General features: G+C 40.0%; 1 protein-coding gene across 1 annotated transcript; it reads right to left on the reverse strand.

Moving 5' to 3' along the window:
• Window positions 1-732: 732 nt before the first annotated feature.
• Window positions 733-27,732, reverse strand: MAP3K8 (mitogen-activated protein kinase kinase kinase 8). Its single transcript, XM_075212017.1, has 8 exons — window positions 27,445-27,732; window positions 15,868-16,229; window positions 11,199-11,366; window positions 7,571-7,832; window positions 5,810-5,916; window positions 4,585-4,737; window positions 3,727-3,970; window positions 733-1,726 (listed from the first exon to the last, which is right to left on the reverse strand). The coding sequence occupies exons 1-8, from the start codon at window positions 27,467-27,469 to the stop codon at window positions 1,593-1,595; spliced, it is 1,455 nt and encodes a 484-aa protein (XP_075068118.1). The 5' UTR covers window positions 27,470-27,732; the 3' UTR covers window positions 733-1,592.

The raw sequence follows: 27,732 nt of genomic DNA on the forward strand, positions 1-27,732 counted from the left end.
CTATGAGCCTGTCTAATATCGCCACCGAGGTTTCCAGAGAGAGTGCAAGAAGGGAGAGTGCCTCAGATGCGTAAGGTTCTAGACAAATTGTGGTGCTGGTGAAGGAACGACTGCTAGTGGTTCTCAGGAGGTCACTGACAGATTGTTGGACCAGGTGCAGGTTGCCCCCAAATTAGAGCACCACCTGGATTTAAACAGGGTCATGATTTGGTGCACTGAGCAGCACAGTGTCGTAGGATGTGCATGTCTTTCCTGGGGCTTGTACAGATTAAGAACCCTTGTGATAAACACATGTAGGACGATGCTATTGATACATAACTTCATTTCCTATTGACCATTCGAGAATGTAGGTAAATTAAACAATAACCAGGATAGAACTTACACCTACTAACAGCTGCTTTAAAGGCAATTTCCAGCCAAAATGTTTGTTTTACAGATGAACTCCCTACTCCCAGGCTAGGGCAGAACATTTTTTACCAAAACTAAATGCCCAAATGTGAAGTTTGGATAGACTTAAAGTTTCACATACTGAGCCATTCTTTGCAAAGAAGCTTTTACCCAACTGGTAATAACATTGTATAAAACCGTCACTGAATGATGTCTCTGACAGCAGAAATCATAGAAAGAGTGAAAAAAACTGGACCCGTGTACTGTACGAGAGAACCGGATTCAGACCGGTGTGTTTATTTAAATGTTTCTTATATCATTAATAAAAAAGTAATTCACATATGATACAGTTTTCAATCAATATTTATTATTTTCCATAATCTGATATGCAGATTTGTGCACAGATTACCTGGACACTCTAGAACGAATGCCTCATTCCGACAAACCTTTAATGCAAACAATAAACGTCCTTGTTTAAACATACATAGTATGATATAGTATATACGTAGTGCACAGAAACACCATACAGCTACAGCTTCATTGCAGAACATCTTCCAAAATAGACATTAAACAAGCATTAACAACCCTGTGGATGCCAAAGGTGCGATTAACACAGCTCACGACACCCGAGGGTGCTTCAGTGGCTCTCCCACTCATCCGTCTGGATGTACTAAAAGTCATATCAAAACATTACAGTTCACATATAACAATGAACTTAAGACTTCCATAGGAACCTTAAGAATATTTCTTTAAAAATGTGTTTTTCTTTTATAACATTCAGTGAAGTTTGACACAGAGATAAAGAATCTACAATACAAAGCAATGCGAATGATTATTTGTGCAATCTTACAATAATAAATATGGGGTAAACTAATGACCATATAGTTTTATTTTAGGGTTCCCCTGCTAATACCTGTCATAATGGGAGAAAACCCTCCTACTGTGCAAAAATAGTTATATGCCAGTGGGGGCGGTTTTATGGGTTACATTTTGTTACATTTTTACATAAGCCCCAAATGTGAAGTATTTGGACATCATTCTTTCATGAGTATACATGCCCCAAGCCTCCAATGTAACATACCAGCATCCATGGAAAGTAGCTTTTTCCAACATTTAAAAAAAAAAGAAAAAAAATTATAGAGCTATAACTCAAGAGTTCACATCTTAGAGCAGTCCATTTTCTGTTTCTTCAACAGAGTCTGCCTTTAAGGACATTCAAATTCCGAGGTCGGAGGTCCGCGCACAAGATTAATATAGCCAGCAAGTGCACCCAGGTCAATGGATAGTGACCTCTGTCTCCTCAGCATCTCAGACTCTTCACTTGTGTACAACGAAGAATCTGAAGAGAAAAAAGAAAAAGTTTCTAAGGGTGTCCGACTATGTATGATATTACCTTACAATGCAATACATTTTCATCACAATTTTGTAGGGGCTGCCTGAGCAGGGATAATTCCAGTATATTCTCATCACGAAGAGGATTTAATAATTAACAACTCTAATTAGGGTTCTCTCTTTGCATAGGTCCTTGCTGAAAGAGCTTGCAATCTGAATACATGCAAATAAATTGCCCTCAAAATCTGTAAAAATTCCTCTTTGCTTTTCACAGTGTTTCCCCAGAGAGACATTACTAAACAATTCCAGTGTCAGTGGAGGCCATCGGAAAAACAGAGACATATGATAGGAATAGATTGGGGAAGCTGTACGTGGAAGTCCCCATTTTGATCTGCACAAATTCCACTTGGAGCAGAAGTTCTCGTTTTCTCTAAAAATGGTTTAATAAAACTAAAAATAAGATCTAGTTAGCAATTTGAACCCCAATGGGACTTATTTAGAATTAGTAGCAAAACATAAATGGTATAAATTTGCACCTGGCCAAACCATGCTGCGGTGCAAGGGGTGCGAATGCATTTATTGGTATGTATACAGGGAAAATACAGGCTGCTTTTGCATATTTGCACTTTTTGCACCCCCTGCTTTGCAACTTGATTTTGCCAAGGTGCAAGCTTGCCTCTGGAAAAGCTATTAGTGAAACGCGCGTTGGCATTGCCGCACGCATGCTGCTGGCTCCTATGATATAAAGTTGATTCAACTCCTTAATTTAACAATTAGTGCAAAAGGGTGACCTAACAATTACAGGGACTTGACTAGATCAAATTCTGAGAAGTCCCTAGACAGTGTCTTATTGATAGGCAGCTATAGGACTGAGAGACCAGCATAGGACCTATAGGATGTGACTTTTTCTTTGATCTGTGCCACTTAAACATATATTCCCAGTGTTTTCTGGGTAAATAGGGAGAATACAAGTACCTCCTAAAAGGCACGAAGCCACCCAGTCTCAGCCATTATATTAGTGGTAACATAAGCACCTCTGAAGCAGCTATGTATACTTGGTTGTGAAGTAGTTTATAAGGATTGGTAATATCATTACAGCTACCATCTATTCTACACATTATTATCTTACGTGTTCCTAAGTGTATTTAGGTTTATTTCCTTTCCACCCTGGAATAGGGTTGTAGAATTATTAATCCCTATACTAAGAAATATAACTTAAAGAAGTTAGACATTTGTTGTTAAATTTTTAGGAGCTTTCCAATCATTTATACTGTAATAATAAGGATAGATATATCAGCAGCGACGTGGTTTAGCAGGGGTTCACTACTAATGTTAACAGTACAAAATATCATTGGTTCAATACATTCAATTCAGTGTTGTTAATATTTTGCTAATAAAAAAATGTGTTGTTTTTTTAGTGTTTAAGTGAAATAACGAATTATGGATTTGTACTAATAATGATAATTTATACCTATTGGAGGAAATGAATTCCTGAGTGCCCCATTATACACATTTCTGGTCTCCATCACCCGTTGGGTGCTTGATGTCCCTTAGGCTGGGGGCACAAGGGTGCTGTATGCACTGTGTATTTAGACCCCAAGAACCCTTTGCGTACACACACACACACACACACACACACACACACACACACACACACTAACTAACACAATGCAGGCACAGCACTTTGGGCACATAAACACTCATGACCTCTGATTGCTGCCTGCATACAGTCACCTTATCAGTGCAGTGTGACAGGAGATCATTACTTATCTGAAATAAAATGTGTAAGTGTAGGGTTCCTAGTTGTGCCTGGGCGCAGGTGTATATCACGCAGTGGGTGGACCTTTAGAGAAAGTGCATGGATTCAGCTGTAATAAGTAGAGTATTTTGGCAGATATCATCCATCCCCCCCACAGACGCCTTCTAGCCTTGTGACCCCAGTTATAAAACTTGATACTGGCTACTGCAGAGAACTAGAGGACATTAATAATAAACAAACATTTGTACCTGTGATGTTTTCAGGCAGCTCGAGCTCCTTTTTCTGTAGTCTCTTCCGTTCCAGTAAAGCCGTGTCCAGGCTCTGGCAGCGCGGCTGGTCCTCTGGGGGAGGGTTCAGTGCCTCGTGCCTCAGCAGCTCTGCAGCAGTAGGACGCTGCTTCGGGTTCTTGTCTAATACCGCAACCAGCAAGTCTCTCATGATAGTGCTGCAATCTTCCGCAATGTCTTCCAATGGGGGGGCTTGTTTGTGTATCTGAGGGACAAATATTAAGTTATTTAGTGAATGTTTGCCTAGTGTAACGGTTTTCAGTCCTTTTATCAAGCTTCCTATTTTTGTTAAGCCTTAAAATGTACAGGGAAGCTCAAAAGTTTTTCAAGATAAGGCACAAGAACTATCAGTAACACAAGATAGTGGACATCTCCTTTGGTTGGGGTATATATTACAGCCCATTGTTTGGCACACAAATGTCCACAGACACTTTTTCATAGGCTGGGTACACACTACAGTGTTTTCAGACGATCAGGCCAATAACACGATAAACGACAGCTTGGCCTGATATCGCATGAGTGTGTACGCTGCGACGATGAACAATTATCATTCCAAAGCTCATCGTATCGTTTTATTTGATTTTCAAACTGGACTAAAAATGTTGTTCAATGATAAAACGATGTCGTTCCAATCCTGCAGTGTGTATGCACTCAGGACCGGCAGTGTCAATAGATCTCTATGGAGTGTGCAGAGTCACCATCTTTTCAGCTGATGGTTATGACAGAGGTAGAACACAAATCATGTACAAAGTGTTTAGTGTGTACACATGAATCAGCAGGCTGATCGGGACTTTTAATAAAAGAAATAAAACAACTTACAATATAAAGGTAAGAGGGATAGGCTGATCGCGGGTATCGTTTCACCCAGGGGGGATTCCCCGTCTGCATGTGAATGATAGTGGCACCCATACTGTATATATCAGCCTTGGTAGAGTGTCCTCTGCAAATAACAATTTCTGGACTCATGTAGATCTGCAACCAAGCACACAAGAAACATTTTTACTATTTCAGTAAATGAAATGTGACAGTATATTATAATACATATATTATTAACATTTACTTATATAGCGCCAAACGCGCAGTGCTGTACAGAGACTATATTATATATATATATATATATATATATATATATATATATATATATATATATATATATATACACACACACAAGCACACATATATACACATTAGATAAGTTCTCATTATAACCTCACATTTTAAAAAAAATAAAAAAAAAGTGATTTCATACAATTTTGAGAAGAAGCCCATAGATTGTAAGCTTGTGAGCAGGGCCTTCTTACCTCCCTGTTTGCATTACCCAGTATGGTTTTATTACTGTGTTTGTTCCCAACTGCTACGGAATTAACTGGCGGTATATAAATAAATGTTAATGATGAAGGAGACACTGAAAATATTGCACCAGGGCCATGAAACTTGTCTGCAACAAGACTACAATGAAGGTACATCCTCTGAATCTCGGTGGACTTGAGATGAAAATCCATTATACACTTCATTCATCGGACCGTTAAAAACAGAACATTGTGTAAAGTGCACCAAGGGGCTGTAACCCAACCAATCAGTTGTCTGCCTTCATTTGCTAAACTGCACAAATAACAGTCTGAACCTGATTGGCAGTCCTGCATACGGAACCTTCATACACATTGCGCTAATACTATATATTATATTATTTTTACCATTAAAAATAAATAAATGGGCTTAGAGTGCCAAATATTAAAGAAATGTCTGCTCTACCTATTCATTTTTGTAATTACAAAGCTACGGAGCATCACAATAGTAGCTCAGCCAGAACTAAATTAGTTTAATTTCATGAGCCACTATTTGTGACTAATAATGTACAAAAGAGAACATATAAATAGGACACAAAAGAGGAAGAAGAAATGCAGAGCATAGTACAGCCAGAAGTACCTAACATTCCTTTCCTATGTACATAAGACGATTTAGTGCCCTTCAGGATTATAGTTCTGTCACTGCCGAAATCTCTGAATAACCTATGTGGTGTGAGCCACGAGTCACGGCTAATTACCTCAGTCCCCCTCAAGTCCTTTGGGTAATAGAGATCACCAGTCATCTGAATGCTGAGTCCAAAATCCACCAGAACGGCTTTTGTTGACATGAATACTATGTTGCTGGCTGCAATGATATAGACAGAAAGCTTGTAGTGGAAGATACACTTTACTGCACCTTATTTGCATTAACCTTCCAATAACATGTTTTGAGGAACAAGGAAACTGAACAAACCTGTCTATCAAAGCTCTCACAGATAACTGAGGACGGGAGACTTACTGGCACTGCACGATTAATATTTATATAAATTCATTTAGAGAGGAATTTTTCTGGTAATAAAAAAAACACAAGGAAGCCAGAAATGCAAAACAATGCATTTGGTAAAAGTTGCAGAAAGACATGTAACACCAATAAACAGCATTTTCTTGTACAATAATAGAAATTATCAATATTGCAAAAGATATAGAGTCAGGGCCATGCAAGCCAACACAAGTGGTGCCCACCCCCTCCTTGGGCGTTTCACCCTACCACCGTTTGCTTCAATCTTGAGCAGGCAGAAGGTGGGGGCGGCACTCTCTTCTCCTCAGACAGGTAGTGAGGCGCTTGGATATGACATCATATCCAGGCGCCACACTCCCAGCTTAACATTGACACTTAGGAGCAGCAGCCAGCAACTTCATATGAAAGAAGATGCTGGTGGCTTCTTCAACATGTCAGTGGATTGCGCTCAGTAGGCCGGAGTCATTAAGGAAAGTAAGAAAAAAAGAAAGAAGTAAATGTTCTCCGGGACAAACCATATTACAAAACAAGGGGTGCAAATTGAGTTATTATTTTGCACATAAGTTAAAAACCGGCTGTTTTTCATGGAACACACAAATACTTGATAGCTTTATTTGTACACTGAAATTTAAAGTTATTCTAGGACATGCCCTATCCCAACTATAAATCTGTCCCCACATTTTAAATTTACCTCCCCCTCCAATGCAACATGGTATTGCCCAGGTGCAAAGTTACTCCTTTTTTATGCTTTACTCTTCTTAATGACTCGGGCTCAGTGTGGGGGTGCCATGGGAACATTAAATACACTGAATGTCAGCCCTGTATAGAATAGAGCCTTTCCCATGGTGCATTACCACTGAGCCGCCTGGGTTTTAGCTCATGAGCAAGCTGTAGCTTGACTGAAGCTGATTTCTTCGAGCAAAATCTGACATTTAATTACACATTTTACCTACAGTTCTGTATATGCAAAATAAAAGATAAGAACTAGCTCACCCAGCATTAAAGTGTAGCCGTCACCTAATTACAGAGAGAGCAGACATTTTGTGAGCTGAGAAAATATTTTTGAGAATGCAGCCTAACAATTCACTAGGAAATATGAGGCGTAAGGCACAAACATAACATAGCGAATGAATAAGCCCAATATTGGATCAGCACACAAAATGGCTGCCTCAACTGTAAGCAGGCAACAGGTACACTTTAAATATGCTCACCTTAAACACTGGTGGCCTAGTGCATAAAAGTTAACCTTGATAATATAACTGCTTATACATCCAAAGTTTAACAGATAGTCTGAAACCTGCAACATTTGATTTTTCCATGCCAAGATATTTAGAATATTTGATTAGTTCCAATCTCCATCTTACAACAACTCAGGGAGAGTGACCTCCTAACTAACTACCAGGTCAGTACAACTGTGGTACTCTGCATTACTGCAGCACTCCCGCAGCATAATGTTGATAAACAGAATTTTACATAAAAAGATGAGCACTTGCTGACTTACGTTTTATGTCATGGTGGATTACATTTTTGGAGTGAAGAAAATCGAGACCCTTGAGAATATGTTTGGTCACCCAAATAATCTCAAATTCCCGTAGAGGACCACAGCTCTCCAGCTTTTCCAAGACAGATCCTCCTTCTCCAGCCTCCATATACAGATGGACCATATTGTCACACAATACGGCTCCGTATAATTCTGCAATATTTTCGTGCTGAAACTGTACTTGAAACTCCACGTCTGCTGGTTTGAAGTGTTCCACTGGGATCTGTTGTAGAAAGGAAGACCGACATGAGTGGGATAAACTCATAGTAATGTAGTATAGCAACCACAATATTGCTTGTTGCATCATTGTTCATGTAATACCTATCTTTATGTGTGCTTTGCATCAAGTAAGGAAAACATACAGGGCCTGAGTCAGTAAGGAAAGTAAGGGAATACAAGGAGTACATGTTCTCCGGGATAAACCATGTTACAATGCAAGGGGTGCAAATTAGTTAAATGCTGGCTGTTTTTTCATCTAGCACACAAATATGTGATAGCTTTATTTTTACACTGAAATGTAAAGTTGATCTAGGACATGCCCTACCCCAACTATAAATCTGTCCTGACATTTTAAAATTTACCCCCCCCCCCCCAATGCAACATGGTTTCGCCCAGGTGCAAAGTTACTCCTTTTTTATGCTTTGCTCTGCTTATTGACTGAAATGTAGAAATGTAGCAACTGGAATCTCATCTAAACCCACTTATATCAGCAAATTTTGTTTCTTTTGGGCATTTGTTATTTAAAATTTGAAAACAGTTACAAGCCAACAATAAATCAATGAATTTAAGAATCATTTGGTACAAAATAACACTTGTGACATTAGTAAAAGCAAAAAAATCTTAACACCAAAAAAGTTTATACTTTGTATTCAATGTCCATAATTCTTATGTTGTATTCGCAGTTTGAGAATTCAAAATTAGACCTTAACTTTAGTTACGTGATAATAAGGTGATTTTCTCAACGGATCGTGGTTTTAGAAGAAATGAATGTTAGAGATGTTTAGGAATATGGTTTATTAAATCTTTAAAATATACTGAGACCTTGCATTTTTCCATCTCAATAAGGCCTTGTGTAAGCACAGTAAACCTGCCTAAAATTGGCTTCAAGTATCTTAAAGGATTAAAAATTGATTCGGTGCATTATAAATAAACAATGATGATAATGATTTAGAAACCTTATGGTGTTATGTATGATGCTCAACGAGAACAACAATGAAGGACCGCAGAAAACAAAGAGCAAACAAAGCCAGCCAAGTTTTATCCCGTATTACCTCCAAATGTAAATTCATGCAAATGATACCGCTTTCATACTGCCTCCCCCGGCAATATCCCGGGTTTTTCAAGCCGGGTTTTTGCCGGGGCTCGGAGCGTCCCAACTCAGAAACACCATTCATACTGCACCTCGGACCCGGGAATTTCCCGGGTTGACTCCATTCATACTTCACAAGTCTGTGCCCTGGCAATTTGTGGGAGTCATCACCAGAGCACTTTTCATTGGCTGAAAACATTTTTTTTTTTTGTAATAGTCTGCTTTTCTGCTGTTTTGTCCATAAAGAGTGTGAGTGTATCTTATAAGATATTTTAATTTTTATTGTTCCATTGTATCATTTGTAAACAATCAGACATTTCTTCAGTGAATCCACCAATTCCGTTCTGTACTGCTCACCGCTCCGTACTTTACTTTAGTCACCTATGTAAAGTATGTGCGACCATTCTCTTTCGTTTGTTTCTTATAGTGTGGATGATAGAAGTAGTTGTTTCTGTCCATACTGTTGTTTTCCTCTCGAGTTTTTTTTTCCTGGTTTTATGTATGCAGTTAATGTAAATATTGTGAGCATTACAGGTCAGACAGCCAATCAGCTTGTTTTCTGTGCAACCCGGGTTGAAAAACCCGGGTTGCACCATTCATAGTGCAGGCAACCCGGGTCCGACCCGGGAATTACCCCTCGATAAATCCCGGGTTGAAGACCCGGGTTTTTAGAACCGGGATTTTTGACTTGTACCATTCATACTGCACCAAGACCCGGGTCGTTTGAGCTCGCCCCGGCAAAAACCCGGGATTTTGGTGCAGTATGAATGGGGTATGAGCATCATGCATTCTCTACCTTTAACAGTGAAAATACTTTCTGCTAACAGAACGGGTGGGGGGGAACCTTGATGACAGAAGTACTTGTCCGTTTCCTGGTCTCTTGAAAAATCTGGTGCTGTGCTCCCAGCAGCATTGATTTATTGCACTGAGCAGCTTTGTAGTAACTTACATGACAAACTTTTGAATAAATATAAATTTGTCAGAATGTTGGTAGTACACATTTGGCTAAGACACTGCCATTCACATAAATGTCAACCAACAGCTAAGGTTGCTAGGCGAGTTACACCATAGCAACCAAACTCTAAGGAATATCAGCAACTGGAAGCCGCAGATAGTGCAGTGGGGCAAGTACTTCAGAGGTCTCCCACCCCCAACCATTTAAAAACAGTTTAGCAGACACTTTAATTAGGGCTGAGTTATCCGCTAAGCTGCAGCTTACATGCCTTTGCCTCTGTATATTTGTGGCTTGCATTTAAATAAGAACAGCTTATCTCTGTTATGCCAGCTATGTATCTATTTTTTGGAAAAAACAAACAGTATGGTCTTTTCACCAGGTGTTTAGCTAAGTTTGCAGAGACACGTGTGACATGTCTGTGTTATAGCATATAATAAGTTGCTAAATTTACACTATAACAATACATACCACTGTGCGCTTATCTATGCCGAGATGGTATCAGTATTTCCAAGGAGACATTGTACCTACTCTGGCTTAGATTTAGTTTCCGTTACGCAATTAAGGAAAATGTATTGATTTATTTTTTTTTGTTTGTATTTGACTACAAAGGAAGTTTACTTATCATATATTCACGGTTCCATGACATGTTCAAATATAAACTTCTTTCCACAGTATGTGAGTTACAATAACAAGGAAATCAAATAACAAACGTTCTACAGTCACTGCAGCAAGTATATGTTCATTGTCTTGTTATTCTGAAACCTCTGCCAGCCATGATGGCCTGTCTGGGAAATTAGGATCTCAGTTAGACTAGGTACACACTGGAGGTTTTTTAGCCGATTATCGGACCAATCACCCTATAAATGTCAGTGTGGCCACATAGCGCGTTAGTGTGTATAATCACACCATTAACAACAATCGTACCAAAGTGTCGATTGTCATTTAATTTGGTTAGTTGTACTGTTTAATAGTCTCTTCCGATCATGCAGTGTGTAGCACTACTCACCATTATGACCTCCAAAGCGTTTACAGAATCCTGGTCTTTTCAGCCAAAGCTGACAATGAACATGTCCTGGGGACTAAATGTAGAGAGTGCTGTAGATGGAATAGTTTGTTTGTTCGTTCTGCAGGTACAATCATTGTAGATAACAAGTTGGTTGGAAAATTCTTCAGTGTGTACCTAGCCTTAGGCCAAAGTCACAAACAAAAACTTAGCACAATCTCCAAAAGATAAAGTGTTAGTAGTGATCGCTGTGTAGGACTCGAAAATTCCACATGACTATGCTCAGTATGACAGAGACAGATACGCTCTCAAATGAACCTACCAATTTACACGCCATCCTCTTTCGCGTTTCCACATCTTGCGCTAGATGGACTTTCCCAAAGGCACCCCGAGGGACGAAGTCTGAACCGATGCTTCTGTAAGTCATCTTCCATGGAAACAACAGCACGTCTGTGTCTGTCTGATATCGCCCATTTCTAATTGTGAGCATCTGGAGAAAGACAGGAAAATTCAAAATCACAAAGCTCTTCTGACATAATATATTTCTGCTGGATTCTATTCACTGTAATGGAACGAGTTATACCGATCTAAGTCAAACCCCTGAGCATACTCTAGCAGGAGTTAATTACACATGTCAACTAACCTGCACATTTACCTGGGGAAAAACACGAGAAAGCTCAATGAGGTTATTATAATATAACAAGCAGTTCTATTTGCTCATACACTGGTCATTAATGAACTAACTAATGAATTAAGTAATGAACAAATCCAAATCCAGCTAAAAGGTGCAAGGTTTCACATGGACAAATCATGTTGCAATAAAGAGGTACAGATGCATTTTCTTTTGCAAGGAGGGAACATACTGCTTCTTTTGAATCTAACACACAAATTGTAGGTAGCTTCCTCCCCCCCTCCAAACTCTAATTATATCAGCACATTTTTAATCTTCCTGCAGCACAACAGCAGCAGTGGATGCATCATATTGATTGCAGTCCTCGTCTCAATGAATCAATCAATTGTAATTGTTCACTTCCCATTTTAAAGACAAAAGTGCACAGGTACAAACTACAATCATATCCTACTCTGTTATTACAGGTATTTTATATCAAGTGACCACTTTCCACAATTACAGCCGACTAGCTAACGGGTGTGCATATCAAATCATCATCATTTATATAGCGGCACAAATTACACAGCGCTGTACAGAGAATATTTGTCATTCACATCAGTTCCTGCCCCATTGGAGCTTATGTAAAGATGCAGTGTATACACGATTGAATATGATAAATGCTGTGTGTAAATTGTGCCGCCAGAACTTACTAGTCCACTCCTACTTCTATCATACTATGCTCCCCTTTCTCGTTGTCTACCATACTAAATGTACAAGTATCAACCTTTGTAGCATTCATGTGACCAGCGAGTCATTAGATTTATGACGACTATGAACTAAAACAACCCTGGTTAAATTGATAGGAATGCTCCTTCTCCACGATTTCCACTAGTCAATTAGCATTCAGTGAATGCTGATTGACTGTCGGGTGTCAATGTAGCAGACACAGCCAACATTCCCAACACGCACGTCACAGCAAATTTCTGGTCTCTCAATCCTGCAGGTTTTGCAATATCCACACAAATGTCCTGAATGTGATGGTGTCCACAGCCTCATCTTCTGCTGGCTGTACTTGAGAACATCTGTACAACACACACCTATTAGGAACATTGAGAGCCATTGCTCCCAGTTGAAGCCTTGAATAATCGCAAATAGCGTTAAAAAGCTACTAAAATACATGTAATTTATGCCCCTATGTCTTAGTCGGTAGATCTACTTACATGGTTTAGAAACATGAAAGTAATTTAAGAGAGAGACCTTTGGAGAGTAAATTGAATGTTAATAAAGTTTTTCTATAACTAGTAATTTTATGATGATTTTTTTTTTTTTTTTTTCAACAATCAAGTTTTATTCATTTCCAAACACCGAAGAAGTCACAAAATCTGATTGGTTGCTATGAGCAACAGCATGTTTTTGTACACTATTCCCTTTGGCACAATGCTAATGACTATCTAGGGGCTGGAAAGGATTCTGACACTTATGTTATGTAGGTAACTAGACAACACAACAACCTGCTGGGTATGATGTAATGTGAAGATGAACAGGCTTTTCTTCCATCTTTTATCTGCAATAATTTATCAGGTACATAATACAGCACCACTAGATGGTGTAAGCTAAACTGTGTGAGCCACCAAACAAGAATGCTGGAGCTAGGTGTGGTGAATGTAGGATTTTGCCAGTTGCAACGAAACATTTTCCCAGCATAAACAACATGTACGTATCAAGTCATACTTTCAGCGGAACATCTACTCTATAATATTACACGCCAATTTGTATTTTTAATTGCATCATACACAATGCACATACATTACTGTAATGGAAATTATTGCACAAAGGTAGTTATGCAGATGGCTTATTTGCACCAGACAATGCCCAATTTTTGCTTTAATAGTAAATGTTTAAATTAACTTTTAAATAGGGCTTATTCTTTTTTTTCCCCCAATATATTTTAAGTAAACCGTATGGGCAAAATAACTCTACAGATAATATAACAACTTCTTTGCATATTTACATTGATTAATAGAAGTGGTGACATTAGACATAAGCCATAGATTCTAATGGTGACTAATTATTGTAAAAAAAACTGTGGAATATATGTTTGGGTTAGTGATACAACGTGAACACAAGACATCAGTCTTACATGGGAGAATTAAAAAAGGATTGTAGGGATAACAGCGCTGCTCTAAAAAATATGTATAAAGCTGCCAAAGTGGGTCTGAGTGGGACGAATTCTAAAACTTCCCAGTATAAACAGATAAAAATACAATGTTAACCCACGGCGCTAGAAATAGCAGCAACACAATGGAAATAGAATGCAACAATACTCAACATAGATGGTAATATACAAACAGGCACAATAATTTTTCTTGGGTTATTTACATAAGTGTCTCCTGTTTGTATATTACCATCTATGTTGAGTATTGTTGCATTCTATTTCATACTTGCCAACTTTTCCTCATTGGCTTCAGGGAGATCCCGGGGGAGGTGGGCTTGCGGGGGCGGGGCTTTACGAACCACATCATTTTGACCCTACCCCCTAAACGGTTGTCACAATTTTGGCCAATTACAGCAGGGGCGGGGCTAAGATGATGCAATATTTGTGTCATTAAGCCCACCCCCCGCCACTTATCTTTTGCAGGGGCGAGAACCGGGAGGTTGCCCTGCTCTCCCGGGAGCCCAGGAGGTCTCCCAGTAATGTGGGAGTCTCCCGGACATTACGGGAGAGTAAGCAACTATGCATTAAAGAAAAGCAGCTAATGAAATCTCTAGAGACTGAAGTGACTTTTACATTTCTGTCTCCATTACTCATGTTGTCTTACCTGTCTGATTAAATCTTGGGCTCCATGAAAATGGCCACCTCCATAGGCATCAATACATGGACATAGGACACAATTTCTGAACTGTGTCATCATACCACAGATGGTCGAAGCCAACCATGTCTTGTACTGGCTCAGCATCAGGGAGAATGCCAGACTCTTCAGGGAGCGAGGGAGATCACCCCAATTTCAGGGAGTCTCCCTGACATTCAGGGAGAGTTGGCAAGTATGTTCTATTTCCATTGTGTTGCTGCTATTTCTAGCGCCGTGGGTTAACATTGTATTTTTACATGGGAGAATTGTTTGTTTTCCCCTCACAGATGTAAAAAACAAACAACAACAGCAATAATAATAATAATATTAATATTAATAACCTACTGAAGTAGAGGGATGCAGCTATAGCAAGGAATTTTCAGAAAGTCTCTGTGCACCCATAAACATTTGAAATATATATTGTTTTCAAACAACGTTAATAATTGACGGTATATTATCCCTTCTACCAGGCACAAGATGAGTTATGGGAAAAGTAGATGCAGACTGGGCTGGGGGGCAGGGAGGCATCAGCGCCCCTTCCCGCATCCCTGGGCCAGTCCCGCAGTGGCTACCTTGGGCTGGGTCACCTGCATTTTTTTTTTCCCTTTAAAATGTTCCTAATAAGCTGCTGAGTTGAGTCTTGTCCCCTAGGCTAAAATTTGCCAGTCCCCATAGCGAGCAATTTTCTGTCATTGTTCTAGTACAGTTTTAAAAATGGAAACAAACATCTGACTGGTTGCTCTGGGTAACAGAGTGACCCTAAAAATATATGAAGAGACCTGTTCTTCCTCTCCGAAGTTCTATCTTCTGCCAATATCATTGTTTCCTGCCATTACATACTGGCCAACATCCCCAATTGAAAATTCAGGACAAAATAGGTCACACCCGCAATTTGACAACCCAAACCCAAGCCTGCCCATCTTGGTAAAACACTTATTTTTAGCTGGCTAAGACCCAATCAGTCACTAAAGACTGGCACATAAGATAATGGTTTAAACTTACTGTATGAATTCTTGACCCTTGAGTGCCACATATGATTAAATTGCGATGTGGGAGGATAGTGACAATGTGGAAAAATAATCAACCTATTAGTTTTGTAATCTGCAGTTTGGCAAGGTATTATAGACAAGACTAAGTACTCATAGAAATTAATTATTTCAGCTTGGAGTGATTAGATGCTGCACCTTAAACGTGGAGTGAAAGAGACCCCCTGCGTTTTATAAAATAATGCTGCAGTTTTCTGCAAAACAGTAAAAAAAAAAATTCCCCCAAGATAAAAAAAATAAATTTGCAAATCATCTTATTATCAATTTGAAACGTAACTGGGTTTTATATGTGAGGGGTTTAAATATTGAAGGGAACATCTCCTTTAATTATAGCCCTTAGTGTAATTAATTTACTACACCTATTATAATAATGAACAAAAATAGCATAACTGTGTCAAGTCATCAAAATACAAAAAAATAAAAAATTATAACTGGGAATGAATTAAAAAAAAAAAAATGATTATAGCAACTTGGGCGTCATCTTACCCTGTTTAAAATGATTCCACATTCCTGTTGCAGACATTTATGTAAATGCTTAGTTGCATCCGACAACTGGTTTGCAAAGCTGAGTAATTCCTTTGTAGTTCCGTATTTGACTGATGATAAGAGAGAAGTTTCTTGTCCACTGAGGAATAAAGAGTCTGATCTCTCTTCATAGTCATACGTTTCTTCACACAATGTAACCATGTTCTTCTCACCAGCAGACACTTCCCCATCTCGATAGAAGTTTTCCATTATAGTAACCACATCAGACACATTGAGATAGGTAAGCAGCAACTCAGCATCCTCTTTCTGGTCGCTGTTGGTGTTCATGAAATCCATTACGGCACTGCCTTCCATAGCAACACCTAAAAAAGGAGATAATAGTAATTTGCGTAAATAATTTTCATGTTTGTGTCTTGTGTATATACATTAAACTGTACTCCTCTCCTGGATAATGAAAAAAATAAATAAAAAAATAAATAAAAAGACTCTCAAAAGTTGCTCATTACATGTAGCCATAATTCTGTGACAGTTCATCCTACCAGCACAGTCATGTACTGTAAACATTATTGTTAATACTATTATTGCTAATTACATTTTTTACTTTACCCTGAATGGTTCAGGTTACGGGTTTGTCTTACTATAGATATCCCTCACCTGTTATAATCTAGATTGAATATAATGCATGAAGATATATTGCATTAAAAAAAAACCTCAAAACGCGTTATCATAGCATCACCTGTCCATATGTCACACCTGGGCCAGAGCAAACATACTGATAATCATACAGCGGATCACCGCTACTTGTTATATGGTGAGGGGCACAGCAGTCCCGTTCAACGTGCTCAATGCCCTACTAATGTCTACTTCAGGGCGACACTATCATGTAAGTAGATTGAATTTGGTCCATGGTCCACCGCAGTTTATAGCACTTTACAACACCATAATAGTACAAGTAATAGTTCGCTACAACAAACCTGACTTTACCTATGTTTTAATATATCATACCTTGAATTTGAGTGCGCCCTCTTTTTTTCTCCCAATATTTATTCAGATCAGGGACTACACTCTGTGTGACTCATGGGGCATATTCAATTCTCAGAGTTTTCCACCGCGGAAAAACTATAACTGTTATTACGGTAACTACAGCCATATTTCAGCTTGCAGCTCCCTGAGCCGCGAGCTGAAATCCAGCGAGAAAAGTACCGTAATAACGGTATTTACATGCACTATTACCGTAATGACGGTAACAGTGCGTGGGGCGCGTTAATTTTGTCTGTAACGACAACAATTGAATATGCCCCATAGGTTTCATGTAGCAAACTTTATATTATTTTGTTTTCCCAAGGTGCTGTGTATACATTTATTACTACAGAAGAAGACTTCAATGGGTATATGTATTTTCTTCCTTTTTTTTTATGACTTTAGATTATCGAGCAGATCACACGATTTACAACCATTGGTTCAGATATTGCAAGAGTGTGTGTGCTCCCATGATCATGTATTAGTGTACCAAAACACATTTTATCTGTTGATTTAGTTTTCTAAACTTCCTAAAAATCACGATCAACATTGGAACGGTGTCGGGCAAATATGGAAGTGTGTAGGCCCTCATGACCAGCAGTGTAGGCAGATCTCTATAGAGTGCGCAGAGTCACGATTTTTCAGCAGATGGTTTTGACAGATGAAGAGCACAGATCTGAAGGTAAATCATGTAGGTGTGTACACATTAATCTGCATGATCATCGGGACTTTTAGTCGCTGGTAAAATCATTACAGAAATCTCATCTGCAGCAATATTCTGTAGTGTGTACCCAGCTTTACACTTATTAAAACACTCACCACATACTGTTTCCCAACCTGATCACAACTCAGGACCTACAGGCAATAGACTCACTTGCTGTGGTCTTGATCTGGCAATTATAATATTACAGGAAATTCCCTTCCAAATTTGGGTAGCTAACATTGTTTTTCCTAGCTCTAAAGTAATACCTTATCTAACACTGGAAAAAGATTACAACACAGGCTGGAATTACCATATTAGACTACATACACATTAAACTACGTTTCATTTTAATTTCTCAAAATCATTTACCACTGCACTCTAAGAATAGCTGTGTGACCCAGAAACAAAACAAAACAATCCTGTGTTTAACCATTACACACATGACTCAAGAAAAACAGACCCAAATAAGGCAATGTGACTTTAGCTGGATTACAGGAAAACTAAAGCAAAAATACTAACTGATCTAATATGAGAAAGCATAAAGTAACACTCAAACACAGATATTTAAAAGTCCCCATGACAAGACATTGGTATTGGCATATGCTCATGCTATATGTGCTCTGTAAGTAGACTCTCTGGGTCGTTTCATAGCATTTTGATTTCGAATGCAAAGCATGTTGTGCAGAGAAATAAATGTACAAATCAACTCAATTAAATTCAGCTATGACTAATTTAATACCTTTCTACATATACATATATTTCCCCATGTATAAGGCGCACCTTTTCCTTTTTTGAAAAAAAATTAGGGTCTAAAAACTGGGTTTGTCTTATACAGGGGAAGCCAGGGCAGCGGGGGCCCCCACAATCAGAGCAGTCGGCCAGCACACTCTCCCTGCCTGTCTCTGCCGAATGGACCGCATGCCGCCAGCAGCAAGCCCCTGCAATCCCCCCCCTCCCCCCGTGGATCCGGTCAAAACGGCAGGGAGAGTGTGCTGACCGGCTGTTCTGATTGTGTTTAACACAATAAGAGCGATGTTAGATGGTACGTTGTGTGCAAGTGTGCAAGGTTACAGAATGTAATTGTGCCGTCTTCAGTGGTTTCCTGTGTGTCGGGGTCAGTAAATAAGCATTCACCGCTCATTAAATAGTAAGTTTGATCAGATCCGGTCTATAGGCAAGCAGCAAGCCCCTTACACATACATTTTTTTTTTAATTTCGGGCCCCAAAATTAAGGTGCGTCTTATACATGGGACCCTTTTGAACATGGGGAAATACAGTATTTGTGGCAGCTATTTTTAATGTAGAACTACTTGTATTTTTGTTTTGGTGCCTTGTCAAGTTGTTTTAAGTAATCTGTTCTGCTATAAACTGTTGAACTAATGTTGTAGGGACAGGTGCAGAACAGCTCAGTTTCTCAGGAATCCTTCAGTTTAGTGTGCACTGCAATAGATCTACGATAGATCTCGTACATGATACATCCCAAGACAATGACGTGGATCATTGATATAAACTGCTATGTTACCAGGAAATATATTTGGCTGGTATCTTTTTTTAACCTACTTTACATATGACACGTTACCTCCCATTTAGCAGTTTCACACTTCTGAAAAGACTGCTTTTACATGGTGCTCTAAACTATCTCAACTTTTATCTACTTATACCACTTTCACACTGCCGCCGATGCAATATTCCAGGTTTTTGCTGGGACAAGCCCAGGCGACCCCGGGTCGAGGCTCAGTATGAATGGTGTCGGGTCTAATTCCCGGGTACGACCTGGGTCGCCTGCACTATAAATGGCGAGACCTGGGCTTTTCAACCTGGGTCTCAAACACAATTATAAAATTGAAAAAAAACAAACATACACCACAAGAGGAGCCAATCAGAGCTCCTCTTGGGATGTTGTCATGGAGACCCAAGCAGACCCGTGTTCGGTATGAACAGGGTCTACCTGGGAATTTCTCTCCGTGGGAGCCTCTGTCCCCCGGCAATATCTCGGGTTCACATACCCAAGACATTACCGGGGCACCAGTATGAAAGCGGCTTCACTGAGCATCCCGACTCAGACCCCGTTCACACTGCACTTTGGACCTGGGAATTTCCCGGGTCGACCGGTTCATATTGAACCTGGGTCTGCCCTGACAATAAGCATCAGTCATCACAAGAGGAGCTTTGATTGGCTGAAAAATGGTGATGTCATTTAAAAAAAAAACTTTTTTTTTTTTTTGCACACAAAGATGAGGCCAAAGCGAGTGGTGACTGTTCACAGCATTGCTTTAATCATGGCTGACGAGTCACTATTGTGTAGCCAAGAGTTCCTGGTTCATTGTGTTTTCTGGCTGCTTTTTAAAGCAAGTGAGAGCTTGATGCTTTATCCCCCGCTCCGTCAGTGTTTTTGCTATGTAATAGTGCACTCCTGCATCCTTTACAGTGCCTGTGATCTGTTTTTTGTATTTCCTCCTCTCCTCTAATGGCCAGCAGCTCACACACTTCTTCCTCTAGCCATAGTGCCATGCTCTCTCCCAGGGCCGGACTGGGACTAAAAATCAGCCCTGGCGCGCGGCTACACCAGGAAGTAAGTGTAGACCAACCCCATCGCTCAGCGCACAGGCTGTCATGCCGAATTCCAGCATGACAGTCTGTGCGCTGAGCGATGGGGCCGGCCAGCTAGCAACTGGCCCATCTGGCCATCGGCCCTTCTGGCATTTGCCAGAAGTGCCAGATGGCAAGTCCGGCCCTGCTCTCTCCTATCTCTCTTTTCTGCAGCACTTAAATGATGTCATCCTCCAGCGTCCCAAATCCCCCCAATCAGCTTCTTTATGGGATACCCAGTCTGAAAAACCCGGGTCACACCGTTCACACAGCAGGCAACCAGGTACTGACACGGGAATAACCCTGCAAAAGTCCCGGGTCTAATTCCCAGGTCGTCAGACCCAGGATTTAGCACTGACACCCTTTCACACTGAGCCACGACCCAGGTCGTGGGAGCTGGCTCCGGCAAACACCCAGGTTTTATAGGCAGTGTGAAAGGGGTATATATTTCACTTTATGCAGTTTTGAGGTCACCTTGAACTTCAATGGTCAAAAAAACGGATAAAAAGTATGCTTTGAAAAGCTGATTTGTTGCATAGCGATTGATAACAAACAACTATGTGAAGAAATATCAGTTTCATTTTTTCCAAGGAAAAAACAAAAACTATCATGTTTGCTTTACTTTTAAGACTCTTATGTTTGGTATAGTCTTTGCTGGTTATAATTGGCAAGCTTTTCTCACTATTTTGCGCAGTACTAGATTGTTGCAGTAGAAGAACAATGGGCAACAGGTGGTCCATGGGCCAACAGCTGCCCATCGGCCCCTTCACCTGCAGGCCCTTTAAAGGCTGAAGCCTTCACCCTTTTCATGTTGCCCCTCACTGCAGGTGAAGGTACAATGGAGGAATCATGTATTTTACATGTTATATTAGCAAACGCAGCCACTTATGTTGTCTGGACGTAGTGTGATAGCATCAGATTAAAAAAAAAGTTAATGCAAATTATGAAGAAAGCATATTTATAGTTCTTAGTATATAATCCCCTACTTTTGTTATAATTGTCCTTTATTTATAAAGAGCTGACATACTGCCCTGTACATTGATGGGATCATGACACATATTACATAAAATAACATGAAACAGACAGCAAACATGCCCCTGTCCAACTGAGCTTATAATTGAAGATGTGTGATGAACAATTAATACATAAGGAGGCGGAATAACAACAGTGGTGGTCAACGTGACTGTGGCTACTGTATGTCATAAGCATTATCAGATTACAATATAAATGCAGCCATTGGAGACAGGCATTTCTGTGGTGTGGTATGGTTGGAACAAGGACAGACAGTGTGCAGATAGGAAACATAAACTAGTCATTGCAGACATCATAAAACAGTCAGCTTCTAGCAAACATAACTGTCCGTCACCATTTCTCTTCACTGAAGCTCCTTCCTCTTTACAGAGGGCTGAAGCACGAGCACACTTGTGGTTATCTGCAAACATGCTATATGCAGTCTGGTGTTTCCATAACCTCATGCTCACTGCTGGAATCAAGCAGGAGACGTGTTTTACCATGTACCTGTTATCAACAAGGAGCCATTGGAGATCTTTACATACTACAGGTGATGTCATTTGAAGCTTTCTGGCATTTTTACTGAAATGTGGGCAAATAAGTGGTCTCTATGGCTGTGTTCTTTGGACAGACCTGCTCTCACATTAACAGCTACAGCTGGAATACGGAAATGTACCTAAATAGTTCATAAACCTGTTTCTTTGCAAACAGGTCATTTCCCTTGTTGTCTAATCTACAGCAAGCCGAGCTGACAGCTACGTGCTGTGTGAAATGAAACTTCAAGAAGCTGATATTAGCAGAAAGAAGTATGATAGGGGAAATTCATACAGACTACCTTCAGCAGCTGCAACTAGGTGCTCGGTTATTCATTTTACGTGATACAATCTATAAAAATGGTCCAAAGCACAGATACTGTAATTGATACTTGAATTGCATAATAAATCCAATGAGCCATAGTGGCAGATTGGCTGCAATAACTAGTAGGACAGGAAGACCGGATCTTTGATTAGCTCAATCCACAACTCAAGTCAAGGTCCTGCAGTACACACAAATCATTCAGAGACCTAAGATTTTGTGATGCTGTTCTTTCCTAAGGAAAAGGCGTTAGACTAAGTGGGTCAGTCTGTGGCTGGCTCTGCATGACCTCTCCGCAATGTGCAGAAGAGGTCACGTGATGCAGAAGTCGGCTGCTCTAGTTCAATCTTACCCTCTGCTTTTTTGATCGCCGTAGCCTCACTCACAGCTCTGCAGGTGAAACTTGGCAGGTCAAAAAGCGGAGAATAAAAGCTTGTGCCGACTGATTGAGAAAGACCAAGGGGTAAATTTATAAAGCTGCGGGTTTGAAAAAGTGCAGATGTTGCCTGTAGCAACCAATCAGATTCTAGCTGTCATTTTGTAGAATGTACTAAATAGATCACTAGAATCTGATTGGTTGCTATGGGTAACATCTCCACTTTTTCAAACCCGGAGCTGAGGGCCACAGGTGAAGACTCAGTGAGCCAACACTTTTCTAAAGGTTCCACTAGTTTCCCTCCTGTGATCAAGAGTTGCCAACTCATCCATTTAATGTGATATGTTATTTACACAGGTGCTATGGCTAATTAACTGAGACCAGGAAACATGTAGACTTCATATAATCATCTCACTGGGTCCTAATTGTCACACACTTTGTCAGTCGACTCACTGAGCTGCTCAGGACTTGCAATAACAAATATATTACTGAACATAAAGCTATAATGCTGGGGTCAACAGTAGTATGCTATTAGGGTGCAGCCAATGGGCCATACTGTAAGCCAATGTGAAGGACTCCGACACTCCAGATATTCTCCTAAAACAAAAAATTATGCTCAAACGCTTAAACAATCTTTGCAGAAAATGCAGCATAAAAGCATAGAAAGTGAGTCCTGTCACAGCTGTCTGTGCTCCAGAACATGGCATGAGAGGAAAAGGCCACCTGAACATATCTTTATAGTAATTGTGTCATATCATAGAAGCCTGGTGGCCACAATGCATACAAGGTGTTATCAAGGTCTATCCTTTTGGCATTATTACTATAGACCTAAATGGGAGCAAAACTTCCCTGGCTCCATAAATTTTCATGAGGGCTGCAAAATTTGCCTGACCAGTTCTTGAATTCCTCTTTTTGCCCAGTCTTGAAAAATAGAACTACTGTAGGCCAGAAACTAACTTACTCTGCCATAGAGAGAAAGTAAAAAGCAGAACTCAATTACTTATCCTGCCGCTTTACAGGAATCCTGCTCCTCCTTGTGCTTTCACTTTTCAAAAATATTTGATAATGAGGAAGTAGTCACAAGATGTAAAATTAAATTGTTTACACAGCATGATGTCCAGAAACCATTTACTGAAAACATTAAGAGATGTAGCAACCATTTAAAGGCTTGTTGGCCAAGAAAGTATAAGTGCTAAGCTGGCTGTCGCTATAAAGTGGACAACCCCAAAATGACAAGTGTTAAAAATCAAACATAATAGGAATAATCTTTAGTACAGTGAACAGGCCATGGTTCCCACTAATGGCGGAATTCTTATGAAGTTAAGCTATTACCGCTTTTATTTCCAAATAACTTCAGTTACAGGGAACTTTGTTTGCTGTAGGACTAAACTGATTCCATTTGATATATGAGCAGCACAGTGGCCTAGTGGCTAGCACTTCTGCCTCACAGCACTGGGGGTCATGAGTTCGATTCCCAACCATGACATTATCTGTGTGGCGTTTCTATGTTCTCCCTTTGTTTGCGTGGGTTTCCTCCGGGTGCTCCGGTTTCCTCCCACACTCCAAAAGCATACTGGTAGGTTAATTGGCTGCTATAAAAATTGACCCTAGTCTCTCCTTTGCTGTCTGTCTGTGTGTGTGTGTGTATATATTAGGGAATTTAGACTGTAAGCTCCAATGGGGCAGGGACTATTGTGAGCGAGTTCTCAGCGCGTGAGTACAGCGCTGCGGAATTAGTGGCGCTATATAAATAAATGATGATGATGATATAGGGTACCCTCATAAATAAGACAGTCCTTGTTCCAAATATAATATCATCTTTTACCATTATATGCAGTCATGTGCTGACTGGCGCTACTCTATGCTGAGAAGACGGCACATACTATTTAGATTGCTGTGCTGTCCTGTCCTGGTCATTGAGGACACCTCACTTGCCAGCCCTCAAACATATCATCAATAGTAACTACATATCCTATTTCCCATATTACCCGGGTGCTCTACCTCAGCTGAGGCAGCTTATTAATCAGAATGGCTGCACTGTGGTTTGGTAATTTTTTGTATTGCTAATGATGCTGGAATTTAAGAATATAGTTAACACAGATAAGCCCATATACTGCTAACAGTTAAATAAATCATATTTATGGATTTTGTTTCCCTTCAACTGTACTTCCATTTACCTTTCCACTGCAGCAACACAAATATAAAACAGGTATGAGTGTATGCAGAGAGAAGGTGAAGGGGATTTCCACATGACTTTCCACTTGAAGAAGCACAAATAGTCCATTTCTATGGTATATGTAAATATGTATGACAGTTACAACTAAGAATATGGGGTATATTTACTAAACTGCAGATTTAAAAAAGTGGAGATGTTGCTTATAGCAACCAATCAGATTTTATATGTCATTCTGCAGAATGTACTAAATAAATGATAACTAGAATCTGATTGGTTGCTATAGGCAACATCTCCCCTTTTTCAAACCCGCAGTTTAGTAACTCCTGGTAAAAAAAACCACATTTTATTTCAAGCTATACTCTGGAATATGTTGAATGGCAGCATTAAATTATGCCTACAATTGTCCTAGGCAACCCATCAAAAAACAAGTCTGTCATATGCAACAAGTTCATGGTAAAAAGATGAAAATTCACTGCAATAAGCATTATAAACTTGGATACCAAATAAATGCTGCTGATCTTTATTCCTGAGTAATAAATAATACACTGTTACTACATAAGTTTCAATGACTAGCAGGCCAACACAATTTAAGAACCTACTGGTATGACCATAGGGCTGCACACAGATTTGAAGCTGTCCTATACATTTGGTGTATACATTCTAGATTAACATGGTAACTGTGTACCCCACATGCAGATGCTCCTCTGTCCAACGGCCTCTCCTCCATTTTTTTTCTGACTGGGAAAAACTGGTGTTTTGTGTGTGTCACGTAAGTAAAAAAACATAAACCCATATTAATGCTACACTACATACCGTATATACTCGAGTACAAGCTGACCCGAATATAAGCCGAGGCACCTAATTTTACCTCAAAAAAATGGGAAAACGTATTGACTCGAGTATAAGCCTAGGGTGAGAAATGCGGCAGCTACTGGTAAATTTCAAAAATATAAAAACGTCTCAGCTGACCCACCGCAAATGTGTGTGTGTGTGTGTTTGTTTGTGTATGTGTGTGTGTGTGTGTGTGTGTGTGTGTGTGTGTGTGTGTGAGATATCAGCCTTTTACTTACGCAAGTTTGCGTTCCAAATGCCGGAATTCCTGAATTCCAGAATTATGTGTTATTGTGGCCTTAGTGATTTGCCAAGTTATGGTCACATTATTACTATAATATATACCAAGTTGTGACTAAGTCATCACAGCAACAAGCAAAAGACATTAATCAGAGTTTAGGGCAAAAGGGAAAATCCCATTCTAAAGGGAGAACATGTCCAGTTATTTCACCATTGGACACTTGGTTACTCAAATTAATTTTTTTATTTTTTTTTTGCATAGGATATGGTTTTACAATTCCGCAATACCCATTTCAAACAAAATATTTTATTTGCACTCTTTAGAATACATTAGAATCATCAACAGAAAAGCAATATATTTAAATTGTGTCATTAATTAGACCTTTCACCTTACATCACCACCCGCAACTCAAGAAATCTTAAACCCCATTAAAATACATGCTTTTGTGTTCCCAGTGATACTATATGATTGGAATGCAGTTGTTACTTAGTTACTAGGGACTATTAACAGGACAACAGTGGGATAGCTCTGAGCAATTCTAATTCCTACCTCACACTGAAGAACATTCCCAGTCAGGAATCCCAAAAATGTTACAGTCCATATATAGAAACTGGGAAAGGGGGGACAGAACAATTCTTGCCCTAGTGGGATTTTACTTCAAAGCATAATATATCTGTTCTCATATTACAATGGAAATATTATCTAATTTATCTGATGCAGATGACAACACCATCCTGAGCAAGCCTCCCTGTGTGGCAGACATTTATATAGACAACAGATTACTCCTTAGAGACCATATACAAATAGCAAGAACCTCCCATGTGTCATGATCATTCTACTGCCAGCAACTCACAAACATTTCATCAAAACATTGCAATTTATTCTGCCTTGCTTGGTATGTAAAAGGAACATAAACATAACCATACGGTCAGACATGTCCAATACAAGTTGTTTTTTCTTTGTAGGAAGGAAAAGTTTAGCGGGGGAGGGGGGGGATTGGTTGGGGGCTGCAAGACTCGACTTAGCGGCCTATTTTACAGTGAAAAAAATACAGGTGGCCCAGTGACCCTGGTCCAGATAGGCCACTATAGCACCGGCCCCTGTTCTACAGCAACGATGGCCAATGCATTCTGCACACCAGGATATTCTGTTACCTTATTGCAGTGTTGGCTAACCTGCGACACTCCAGGTGTTGTCTCAGCATGCTTTGCCAATACATAGCAGCTTATTGCTGGAAGGGTATGCTGGGACTTGTAGTTTCACAACACCTTGAGTGTCACAGGTTAGCCAACACTGCCTTATTGCATCAAACAAGGAGTTTACTCATTCTGTGACCTTCCATCACAATCAAATGAAAAATTTTATAAGTACATAAAGTTTACATTTGCTGCAGAAGATATAAAGGCGTTGGTAGCCAATGGGAGGCTCCCCATGGGTTGTGGAACTGCAAGTCCCAGCAAGTCCTGCTATTCTGCCGTGACTTGTAACTCCCCAGCACCTGGAAAAGTCACAGGGTGCCTAAACCTGGCTTTACTGACCCTCCAATGAGCAGAATGTTGACTGGCAGCTTTGCCTCAGAAGAGGTTGTGCAGCAGCTGCATTTGATAACTACTCTCTTGGCAGTGGTCTTTTTTATCTTGGTCCATTAAACCCATACTGTGTGCATCTCATGCCCACCCCAGTTTGTCACCAGAGTTACTTACAGTCACACCAGTGACAGCATAGATAGCCCCTGCCCTCAATATGTACAACACATCGCTATAATGTCTGGTTACCTTTGTACGCCATTTGATCCGGCATTGCTTGAAATCAGTAAGTCAACTGTTGTCCATGGAGAGAAGACGACTGACCGTCCACACGTCTCACTGACTGACTGAGCTGCAGCTCAATGCTGGAAAGTCCAAGCAGGAAGTTTTCTGTCTCGAGAAGCTGTTTCAGGAAATGATGAGAATGAAACAGCAGGAGATATATTAACCCTCCAGGCACCGCTGACACCGGGGAGCACAGAGGAGAGGGGTACACTCCACTTACGTGACAGAGAAGATCTGATCAGTGAGGTTGGA

Source organism: Mixophyes fleayi, chromosome 5 (genome assembly GCF_038048845.1).
Source record: "Mixophyes fleayi isolate aMixFle1 chromosome 5, aMixFle1.hap1, whole genome shotgun sequence".
Lineage (NCBI taxonomy): Eukaryota > Metazoa > Chordata > Amphibia > Anura > Limnodynastidae > Mixophyes > Mixophyes fleayi.